Here is a 12,020-nt window from a genome sequence, read left to right as displayed (position 1 = left end):
CTTTTCCTTTGCTGGAATCTCTTCTTTGTGTTCAGTTACCTTCTGAATTAGAGGATAATTGTAAGGTGTAAAATGTAACTTAGCAATAAACTTTGAGTGAAAAAACCTGCAGACTTTGCTTCCAAGTTGTAACAGGGCAGTCCAGATGGAAGGGAGACCAGTGGACTCTTAGAGCACAGTGCTTTCTTTTATACACCAGGGGAAAGGGCAGCTGCCCATCATTTGAACAGATGGCTGTTTATGTAACGCTTGTTTGTTGTTTAATGAGCAGGATTTTGTGAGGATTTAGTTCTGCAATTCTTCTGCTAAATGCCAAAATTGCTTCACAAGATACACCCTGCAGCCTCCCCAGATGTCTGCCAAGGCCATTTCAGCAGTATACTTAGGCTGAAGTAGGGGAGAATGTATTTGGCTTACGGGTAATTTTTTTTCCAGGGCAAATACGTGATCAGTGCCATTCCCCCAGCTCTTGGTTTGAAGATTCATTTCAACCCACCTTTACCCCCAATGAGAAACCAGCTCATCAACAGAATCCCCATGGGCTCAGTCATCAAGTGCATCGTGTACTACAAGGAAACTTTCTGGAGGAAGAAGGGTATTGCATTTTAATTGAAAGGAATAGTAGTGACAGAAAGAGGGAAGAGAGTACATGGCAACAGAGCAGACTCTTTGTTCACAGGATGCTAAACCTTAGCAGGAGACTTCACGTGCTTCTTTGCCATTTTTGCCTTCCCCTGTGAGAGAAGCTTGAGAGATTGGTTGGGAGGAGAGGGTGGATGAGGGAATAAGAAAAGAACGTAGTCATGAAGGGAGAATTCATGCCTGTTGCTTATCGCCTTGGTTGTTCTCTGTTGTCCTCTCCTTGAGTGGCACCTGGGTGTGAGATGAGTCTCTCTCACTTGTATGGGGATGTAAAGGTGCAGGTGATGTGGGATGGAAATGTCTGCAAAAATTCTGCTTTCTGGATGGACTGGGCAGCAGTAATTGAAGGTGTCTTCACACAAACATCCCCAGCTGGGCTAGTCATCCTGGGTTCCTCTTACATGCTGAATGCTTCCATCATGACTCCTCAGCTCTCTCTCGGAATTTACTGAATCCAAGGTGAACTGCAATGTAGTAACACCCACTTCTCATTCTTGGCTATATGAGCCCACATCTGTTTGCCTACAAATGTCATCCACCCCCATCTCTGTTAATGAACTTAAGGGTTTGGATCCTGTCATGTTCTGGCTATTGTTTTTGGGATGGATCAGCAGGAGGTGACTGAATATTTCACAACTTCTTGGAAACTCCTGTGTTTTGATACATGGATCATGACTGCTTTTCCACCTTGTTGTTACCAGGGTATTGTGGTACCATGATCATTGAAGATGAGGATGCTGCAATTGGTCTGACACTTGATGACACTAAGCCTGATGGCAGCTTTCCTGCCATAATAGGGTAAGGGACAAAGAAAGTGTTTAGTTAATGCTTTTTATTTTGTCTTAGAGGCAACAATTAAAATGGAAAACCTGATACTTTTGAAAGGAGATACTTTAAAATAATTAAAGGTTGAGTTTCTCAGTGTATGGTGATGCTCTATGTTTGTTTGACTTCAAAATTTTCCTCTATGATTTTATTGCTAATTTAAAAAATGAAATTCTCTCTTTCTAATTTTTATCACTGTTATCTTTTGCCTTTTTGTGTGGCAAAGTACAAACTTGGAGAAAAAGAAAGGAAAGAGAAGAGAAGAGAAGAGAAAAGAGGGTGGTTGCAGAAATGAAAAGTTTTCTCCCAAATATTCCACTTCTTTAAATGAAAATTTGTTTTCTAGAATTAAGTTTTATTTTGTTCTGGGTTTTTTTTAGCAATCAGAGAGTACGATCACTCTTAGAAGTTTTATTAAAAAATAATTTCCAGCTCAATCCCAGGCTTCACGTCATTGCTATATGCCTGCACCCAAGGCTGTATAAAATTAAAGTAATTGGGAAACAGCTCATGCAAATATTCTAACATGAATTTCAGAGTGGTTCCTTTCCAAATGAGTCCTGCAAGCAGCAGGTAGAGCATTATGCAGAGAGGTGAAATGGATATTTTTATTAGAGACCCTAAAGCTATTACTGTGAATCACAGCATCTCATCATAAGTTACTGGCATTTTAAATAATGCAGGACATGTAGCAGCATAATGGGAGTAAATTGTTTGTGGTCTTACAGCTTCATTCTTGCTCGAAAGTGCAGAAGACTGACGGGTCTCACGAAAGAAGAAAGGTAAGTACAAACCCTGGAGATCTGTGTGAAATTCAAGTCAAAATTTTCTTATAAATGACCAGAGCAGGAAAGAAATGCCCTGATTTGAAAGAAGTTGTCTGTAACCTTGTGCCAATAGGTAGACATGTCACTTTAAGCAGGAAGATGTCTTGGTTTTGGATGAAGGCCCCACAGAATTCTCACAACCTGGTGGCAGATGTGGTATCCCTTTGGAAACTCTCTGGTCCTGGTTCTTATTTTCCCTCAGGGCTGCTCTGTTTATGTGACTCTTGCTAAAGAGCAGCTCTAAGCTGCTGAATATGAAAATAGTGTAGACATTCTGCTGGAAAGGGCCAAGGACCTGCCCCCCATTGCTGCCTCCCTGGCTTCCTGCAGGTGCCCTGAACTCTTGGAGAGCTTGTCAGAAGGGAAAGGCTTGGCCTCTGTGTTTGATTTTATCTTTATTTTCTGTTCACCCTGGAGGGAAGTCTGTAACTTAGTGCAACTTTAATCTGTAGCTGCCATGAGCAAGCTTCAGCATCACGAAGGGATCAGAAAGCTGCCTCCATCTCTGCACCCTCAGTGTGGGGAAAAAAATACCCTTCAGGCACAAATGGACGTCATTTTACTGTCTTCTTGAAACAAATCTCTGCATAGAGTAGTGCTCTTTGGTATATTACTAAAATAGAATTTATAAAGTAATGATTTTTTATTTTCCATCACACTGGTTCACTGTATCTGATCAAATCAAAGCTGCAACTAGAAAGTGTGGACTATGAGGAAAACCTTGGTTTGACAGGGAGAAAATACATTTGATTTTAAACTGTGATAAAAGGAATACGGTGCCCAAGTAAACATTTTTACAGTAATAGCTGGTCTAACTAGAGAAGATGTAGTCATCTCAAATAGTCTGGCAGTCTGTGGATAATGGTTCTAAATGGAGCTGTTTATGTCCCAGTCTTTTCAAATGACAGCCTGGTACCACAGAGCCCTTTTAATTTTGGCAGGAATGGACAAGCACTGAGGCTTTGAGATAGAGGCCCAGCAGGTGCCAGATGATAAAAGTCATGCAGGTGTTCCGAAACCCAGTGTGCTCAGCATTTTGAGCCATCCTAAACACCAAATGGTGTCTTACATTGTGTGAATATCCTTGATACAACTGAGCATTTGCAGTCTTTGAGAACAACTTTTCTTTCTATGAAATTAGGGTCTGTCCTGGCTATTTGCAAGGCACCATCCTTTTCTCTGGGCACTAAAAGCACTGGCACAATTATCTGACTCTGTTGAATTTTGAACTCTTGTCTTTTGAGGAATAAACCCTAGACTAGGACTTTGCTTTGGTAAAGAATAGTTATGAAATATGCCCAAGTTTGCACCTGCTGGCTGTACCCTGGTGCAGGGGTGCTTCTGGCTCCCGTAGTCTTGGCCACAGCCAGAAAAGGCAGGAACCTTCTGGGCTTGCACTGCAGCTCCTGTCCTCCCCAAGAGCACAAGTCTCCTTCCAGTGGAATTTGAGGTCCAGGAGAAGGCAGAACACGAACACAGCCCTTCTCCCAGTGTACGCTCAGGGTGCAGCAAGTTTGTATAATTTAGATGGGGGCTGTGCTGTTGCAGGGAGGGATCTCTTTGAGCACAACTTCTTGTGACTCCCTGCAGAGGGAGGGAGTCATCTTGCTGTGCTCACCTACCAACACAAGCTGGGCTTGTGCTGAGGACAGGATAAGGGTTTTGGTAATCCTTGGATATGAAGAGTAGGATGTAGAGTCTGTGGCAGATATCCTAAATCATGACTTGGAAGTTGTGGGAGAGGATGGAAATCTTTTTACAGCTAAGCCAGACTGAAGGGAATAAAAATCACTGCTGCCTTCCAGCTGGTGTTCCCAGGCCAGGTGCCAATAGTGAGATTGTGCCCTGCCTTTCAGAGCTGTGCAGTGAAGGCCATGGCATCACACACTGCTGTGGAGTAAGAGACCAGGAAAAGAGCTGAGTGTCTGCATGTGCACTTCTTCCACACTGGACACAGCGTGACTCAACAGGACCCTACCTTGGTAGCTCTGGGCATAACATTCCTCTTATTTAGTGCTTATAGCAATTTCACAGCTGAGCCCAAAGCCTAGAAGGATTTTACTCACTGCATATTCCATATTTTACTCACTGTATATTCTGTATGTTCCATGTTAGCATTAACTACAAGTCCATTAAAACAAATTTATTTAAACTGCTCTAGGACAAAAAGTGCAGATCTTGCAGAGAGATCAGCACAGATGCAAAGATTGCTCTTATTAGGGGTGATGACCTCAGTGATTGATTTCTGTTGCTACAATTCAATCTTTTAGAAACTTTTGGTTTTGCTTTTGTTTGCTCATTTGGGTTTTGTTTTTCTTGTCAAATAATACCCTATTACCGATGAATAATTCCTTCCAATGTCGACACTTCTTAACAGTCTGAAGATGCCCTTGACCTGAAGCTTAATATTTTCCTTTGCACAGCTCTCTTTAACTAACTAATCTATATTGGCAGTGTGCTCAGCACACAGCTGTGAACTTGCACCTTCGTGGAGCCCTGCAGTTGGCCACAAGTGACAGTATCTACCTGCCACTGGTATGCCATTTCCAGGCTCCCTGGAGGGTCTGCAAGTCATTGTGGAAAAAAGGCAGGGCACAGGCAGGTCTAGAGGGGTCCTTCTCATCCCTGCCATGGTGCTGAGAGGAGCAGAAGCAGATGGGTCCCAAGGTGATAACTCCCTTTCCTGTGGCGCCCTGTGGTGTTTCTGACCTGCCCTGAGAGCCGGGGCCGATGGTGTTTGTGAGAGGTGGTGGGCAGACCTCAGCAGAGGCTTGGCTGAATCCTGCTGTTGAAATGGCTTTGTTCTGTTCAGACACTGGGTAGGTGCTCATGGTCTGCAGGGCACAGTGCTCACCTCACTTACGGAGAAATTGGGAAATCACCCTTTTCTTTATGGCTGTTGCTGGATTTGTGTCACCCCTGACAGCAGAGGAATGTTCATATGTAGGTCCTGAAGCTCTCTGAGCCTTCCTGGCCAGTCACTGCTTCTGGAGCAGGCTGACCATTGTCCTCTGCCCCAGGGCAAAGGGAAGGGGCTGTTTCCTCCCCGCTGCTGCTGCTTGGCTTGACACCTGCCAGCAGCAAATCCACACCAGGGCCATGGCTCTTCCTGAGCTGTAGCAACCTTCACTTTCTTGCTCAAGCTCCAACCTGAATGTGAGGACACCTTCAAGGGCCTTCAAGTCATCCTATTTCTCCTCCTCCCCTTTCCATAGCATTCTTTGAGTTCAGCTGCTCATGGTATACCTGGGCTCCTGTAGAGCTGGGTTGCTTCTTACAGCAATTATGTGTGGCTTCCTCACGTGCTTTCATAGCTAAAAGTGTAGTCCTCAGAGTTACAGAGCTGGGACTCCTGTATTTCTGTGCCCAGCATGGCTTTCTGTGGAGCACTGGATTTGCTTCCAGAAGTAAATGTCTTTCCAGAGCTGTGTTTGCAGGGTTTTTTTTCATAATTGTTATTTCATCCTGATCTTCTTGCTTTTGGGAATTGGTGCAGCGTGGCTAAGAGTAAGACCCAAGGGCTTGTAGGAACAAACTTAATTTCACTTGGGATTTGCTACAGAATGAACTATATTCAATGATTTGTAGACTCATAAACTAAAACAGGAGGAAATTTTATATATGCAGAAATAAAGTACTGATTCCCTCATAGCCACAGTATATCGAGACCTGCATCTTAGTAGGAACAAACCTTAAGTTAGACTATGTGCCAAGACAAAAAAGTGCATTACCTTACTACTTTCTTTCCTGACAGCCTGGAGAACATTTGGATAATTTTGGGGTTTGGGCTGCTAGAGTTATCTTAAGGGAACAGCCTGTGAAACTGCTGGAAAACCAGCATTTATGCAGCACAGGAGCTTGGGTTGTTTCTAGTGATCCAGAGGGTGATGAATTAGGATAGATCCCAAGAAGCTGGAACCTCAAATTCAAGCAGGTACAATACTTGTTCTCCTGGAAGTAGAGTAAATTAGAGGTGTTTTTTTTTTCTCTTCCCCCACACTGAAGTCTTCTGTTGCTTTTCTCTTGCAGGAAGATGAGGCTATGTGAGCTCTATGCAAAGGTTCTGGGATCAGAGGAAGCTTTACATGTAAGCACAAAATCTCTGGAAAAGATACCTTTGGAAAAGGTACCTGCTATGGGAGCACTTGCTGCCCTCGGTAGAGGAATGGAGAGAAGATTATGGCAAGTCTTGGGCTGGATTTGACAGTGAGGATAAGAACAAGCTTTATGAACATTAATGAAACATTAAAAGATGTTGTTAGTATATTCTTGTCCAGCTCCATGGGTGGAGTTTTCAGTGCTTGCCACCCTAAAGCTCAGCTGCTGTCACATGTGACAGGCTTACTTTCCCCCTCTGTCCATCCTGTATCTTCTCTCTTACTGGTTGTTAAGATCCACTGCTGCACATGTTGGGTTGTTTTTCTTTTGCCTTCCCCTTGCCTTCTCTTCCCTGTAAAGGTAAATGACTGTTAGGGTTGGTGTGATCTCACACTTAGATTATGGGACTAACACTGCTTATACTTCTAAGGACAATTTTACAAGGTTAAAAATTGTAGACACCAATCTGGAGAACACATGATTTTCAACACAGAACCATACAAGTGCCACACTTTGCACTTTTAACAGTGTATGTTTGTACCCAATGTACACATTACAAGTATTACAACTGTATACACCGGAGGTTAATTTTGCTTTACATGGCTCAAAGCATAAATTTGTGCACAAAGCATAAATTAATGTTGACAGATTAAGGGGATTGTGTTCTACAATGGCCAGATTAACCAGTTTTTTAGACAGTGTATTCCTATTTTTAAAAAATTAGGGCTTATTGTGTTGGGTTTGTGTTGCATTAAGAGACTTGTTAAATGTGCTCATTTTGTCACACGTTGACATGCAACAAATGATAAGCTGTTCTTCTCTGCTCTCTCCTCAGTTCTGTTATTAACTTCCTCGAGACTCTGTCCTTTCCTTGAGTGAATTAATCTCTGTTTTACAGCCAGTGCATTATGAAGAGAAGAACTGGTGTGAAGAGCAGTATTCTGGGGGCTGCTACACAGCCTACTTCCCACCAGGCGTAATGACTCAGTATGGAAGGTACAGTGCCTATTTATAGTGGGCTTTGGAGTGGTAAGATAAGACCAAGTTAATAAATATCCTCAGAAAGGGTCATAAATCCTCTGTCACTGTTCGCTTTACACCTTTAAGATCACTGGGGGATGTTTTAAACAGACAATACAACCTTCCACTTGTCTCCATTGGGCTTTATGATGGATGAGTACAGTATCATTAGGGCCTTTTATCCACTCCTGTTATTTGGTGAGTACAGCTGAGTAGGTTCTGGGAAGGGAGCTGGGAAGCTTTCACAGTCTGCTTACAAAACAGGCTTTGGGTATTTGAGATCAGTGTAACCATTTCAAGCACATCTTTAGGTGATGTTTTAAAAATACTGACAGAGTTAATTCTTGCCAACATTGATAGTAATGAGAGATTTCTTTGGACCATTCCTTCTCTTTAGCAGTGAAAGCCTAATACAGTGTGCCATTGTATACAGTCCTCTCCCACTTCAGTTTTTGCATGAAAATAAGATTTACTGAGAAGGGAAAGATTTACTTCAGACTGGTGACTGGATTTAGATACACAGGTTTTAATGTGCTGGAATAGCCCTACTTTTGAAGCGTAAGTTCTTACAATTTAAAAGTAACTTAGGGCAATAAAGCAGTTGTAACAAAGAGCTTACAGAGGCCTTAGTATTTAAAGTAATTAAAATGGTAATTATTGCAGATTCTGGCAAAAAATAGAGTTTAAACAATGCTTTTTGTTTATTTACTTATTGCTTCAAATATTATGGAGCAATTTCAGAATACTACACTGTGCCAGTAATGCCTGGCATTGGTATTTATGCCACAGGCTGGAATTGTGAGGTAGTGTAAGTCTCATCTCAAACTAGTCCTTTTCACCTATGAACAGTGTAAACATTTAGAAAATGTGTGTTCACTGTAGTAAGTTAAATGCAACCCAGACTCCTCCTCCAGCTCCACTCACCCAGTGCAATTATCTTCAAGTTCCTGCTGTCATTTAAAACACTTTATTCCAACATTAACCCAACTATTTCAGTTCTTTCCTGACACTGACGTGACTTTTTGCTTGGTCCCTTCCAGGATAATTCGGCAACCTGTTGGCAGGATCTATTTTGCTGGCACAGAGACAGCCACAGAGTGGAGTGGATACATGGAGGGGGCTGTCCAGGCTGGAGAAAGAGCAGCCAGAGAGGTACAGAAGATGCTCAGGGAGCACTGTCAAATGTCCTGTGGAAAATGAAAGATCTTGTGGTTGGAGGGGAAATGAAAACCGAGTGTTGACAACTTTGAGTGTTCTGCATCTTGATGCAAATCCCTGCAAAGGGGGCAGACTTCAAAAAGGATAAAGGTTTTGCACTTAGATCTGGAATGTTAGGAAGGGCTCTGGCTATTTTGTCAACTCTCCCCTTGTTTCTAGGATTAAATTCTTTCTTCTTTTGCAGAAATGCCAAATTCTCCCCTAGTAATTTTTCTCCCAAATGTGTTAATCATCACAGTGAGAGATCCTGGCTGTTAGAGCATGGGAACAGCTCAGTCCTGCAGCTCTGCACACCAAGCCACTCCCTTCCTCGGTGTTTCCAATGTAGTGCTATTCCATCGAGACAGCCTTAACATAAAGTCACTAAACAAGGACTTAGATATTTTTCTTCTGAGAAAATGCCAATTCCCCAAGTATTTTCAGGAACATTACAGTTTAGGGAACAGCAAAAGAAATTTAATTTTTGTTTTCTGAGGTGAAGGGAACCTTGTGGCTAAAAGCTACAGTCATGGAACACAAATTGTCCTGGAAGGGATGTGGAGAGTTCATCTAGCCCATACCCCTGCCCCTAGAAACAGGGATTAACTGTTCCTAAATTGTCATTTGGGAAAGTTATACCTGAACTGCTCCTGAAAGGCTCCAGAGGCAGTGCCTCATGACCTCTCTAATTTAAGGACATTACAGCAGAGCCTCCATAGGCGTCAGCAGAAGAGCTGATAAGTGCACTTGACTGGTAAAAATTTTGATGTTTTCCTTTCCTCATTTACTTAAGAGAGGAAAATGTGTTGAAAATTTAGTGCTTCTCACTCTTCTGCATTGAAGGGTTGACAGGGTCCATGAATCTTGTCTACAGTAAAAGCCCATTGTAAAAGATATTAAATCTTAAATCTACAAGTGCCTGGAATAGGAAAAACATTAATATAACCATCTCCATTTTATTTCACTGTAGAAGAAGCTAATCTTGCTATCTTCCCTGACTATCACTTCAAATAGCCTTTGCTATCCTTCTGATCTCTGCTAGCTTTGATACTTTAAATTGGTAACTTTCCCATTGAGAAAGTTTTCATTTTAGTTTTGCTTTTCTTTGTCTGGAAGTAGTGGTCTGTCATCACTCCCAGGATGCTGTTCCTCTTCCTACATCATGATAAAATTTGCAAAACAAGCTACTCCTTGTAGCTGGTGTCTTCATGCCTCACTGTGCCATGAGTGTCTGCTTAACTCTTAGTCATAATCACATTACCTTGTTCCCGTGGGACTGGCCAAATTCCAATATCCTGCATGGACTAACTAAGCATAAAGAGATTTTTCTGTTACTGTTTCTATGTTCCAATAGGAGGAGTGTCTTATTAAATATCAGGCCTCCCCAGAAATGAGTTGTAAAAGGTTGAGTTTTCTTCTAAAATTTGAATACATTTTGATTTATGCACTCAGTCATCACGCCGTTTATAAACAAGAATTGAAGCCAGATTTTTTTTTCCATTCTGAAGAATCAATGGCACTTATTGAGAGTGTTACTTATTTTCAGATACTGTTTGCTATGAGGAAAATCCCAGACAGTGAAATTTGGAAGCCAGAACCTGAATCAGTTGTAAGTATTTATGTAGATAAAATGGATTGGGTTTTTTTTCCTGCTGTTTTGCTGATGAGATAAAATTTTGTTGGCTGTTTTTATATAAGTTCACTAAATCAAAGCCACAATAAACTTTCCCTTACTCACCAAAATTGCCCTTCCCTAAAAAAGGAAGAGGACAGAAACTCAGGGCACCCATCTGACAAGTCTGTAAGGCAGGATTGGAAAGAGCTGCACTTTTTAACTGGGCTGTGAATCCTTTCCATGTGTGTGTTCTTCCCTTTAACCGAGAGAAAAATCTGGATATACTGCTTCTTGATAAGATATAACTGCTTCAACCCAGTTCTGTTCCTGCTGCAAGAATCTCTCCATTTATATCCTGCCTCTCACAGTGGAGATGTTCTGTGGATAATGGATGCTCTCCCCACAGGATGTGCCAGCTTTGCCCATCACTACAACCTTCTGGGAGAGGAACTTGCCATCTGTGCCAGGACTGCTAAAGCTGATTGGATTTTCCACTTTCTTCACCTCTGTGGCTGCAGCTGGGTTATTTGCCTACAAAAAGGGACTTCGAAACTGAAAAAAGGTGCCAACTCAAAGCCTCCCAACTGAGGGATTTTCTTTTTTTATTCAGAGGTTTTCTTTTGTCATGTACTTTCCTGTCTCCAAAATCTGAGGAAGAGGTGAAAACAGTAGAGAAATAGGTTGGAAGGAAGGAATATAGAAAGGGGACCCATATTGAAAAAGAGCCCCTAGAGTCCAGGCCTATTTCTAGCAGTAACTGGTTGTTGAATTTTTGAGGTATCAGGTGTTATCACCTTGAGGTTTCTAGTTGGTTTTACTCTTACGTCTGAACCAGACCCTGAACTCCAAGTCTCCACAGGCCCTATTTGTATTGTACAACAAAATCTCTAGCTGTAAACAAAGGATTTCTGCCTTTCTGTGTGGTAGACTGAGAAAAGAAATCCACAACTTACAGGATAATTAAATAGTTCATGCAAATTACTGGTAAAAAACTGTTAGTATTTTTATTTTTTACCCAGATGTCCAGAGCCCGGGGAGCACCTAAGGGACGAGTCAGGCTGAATTTATCCACCTGAACTATGCAAGTACAGCCATAGGATGCTGGCATTTCCAGTGGCTTATGTGTCCTACAGTGAGTTAAAGGACAATATTTTGCTGTGTTTGGCAGTGTGGTTGATTTCAGGCTCCCCAGCTGTGTTCATGACTGCCTGGCACAGCAGAGCTCATGTGGTGCAGTCCAGTCTGTCCCTGTGGGTGCCTTGAGGCTGTCTCTTGCCTGGTAGGGCAAAATGGGCTTGAAAATGTAGTGTTAGCATTAAACAAGCAAAATATAACAACAACAACAACAGCACCCCCCACCCAATAACAACAAAAAACCCAAACAAACAAAAACCCCACCCCCCCAAAAAAAACCCCCAAAACCAAGACAAAACCCCCCCCAAAACAAACAAAAAACTAAAAAAACCACCAACAAAACCCACCAACTTATCTGCGCCCAAACTCTTGCTTCATGCTGAGCACAGATTTGCTGATCCAGAGCTTTGGTCTCTCCTAACAACCATATTCATGGGATTAGCACTTCCACTTCTGCCTGCTGTGCTGTGTTGTACTGATTATACACTTTTGGTAACTAATGATCTAAATGATAGTGAGCTCAAAGACAGCCGTGGATAGGAGAGTCACATGCAAGTGCTTCTGCCCTTCACAGGTTAGTGCTGTTCAAACAGTGGAGAAAAAGAAGATATAAAGAAGGCAGGATGCAGGGGTGGGGGGGAAGTAAAAAAAAATCCACACAC

The 12,020-nt window shown here is 42.2% G+C and overlaps 1 protein-coding gene across 1 annotated transcript in view; it reads left to right on the top strand.

Moving 5' to 3' along the window:
* Nucleotides 1-12,020, top strand: part of LOC125318763 (amine oxidase [flavin-containing] B-like) — a 52,990-nt gene that overhangs the window by 38,009 nt on the left and 2,961 nt on the right. Inside the window, exons 8-15 of the mRNA XM_048289698.1 lie at nt 436-595; nt 1,344-1,440; nt 2,196-2,249; nt 6,324-6,381; nt 7,291-7,388; nt 8,453-8,564; nt 10,156-10,218; nt 10,631-10,786. Of these exons, the coding sequence (XP_048145655.1) occupies nt 436-595; nt 1,344-1,440; nt 2,196-2,249; nt 6,324-6,381; nt 7,291-7,388; nt 8,453-8,564; nt 10,156-10,218; nt 10,631-10,780 (792 nt within the window). The 3' untranslated portion in view covers nt 10,781-10,786. The remainder of the gene's footprint in view (nt 1-435; nt 596-1,343; nt 1,441-2,195; nt 2,250-6,323; nt 6,382-7,290; nt 7,389-8,452; nt 8,565-10,155; nt 10,219-10,630; nt 10,787-12,020) is intronic.

Source organism: Corvus hawaiiensis, chromosome 2 (assembly GCF_020740725.1).
Source record: "Corvus hawaiiensis isolate bCorHaw1 chromosome 2, bCorHaw1.pri.cur, whole genome shotgun sequence".
In the NCBI taxonomy this organism is placed as follows: Eukaryota; Metazoa; Chordata; class Aves; order Passeriformes; family Corvidae; genus Corvus; species Corvus hawaiiensis.
This window is presented reverse-complemented; position numbering and strand designations above follow the sequence as displayed.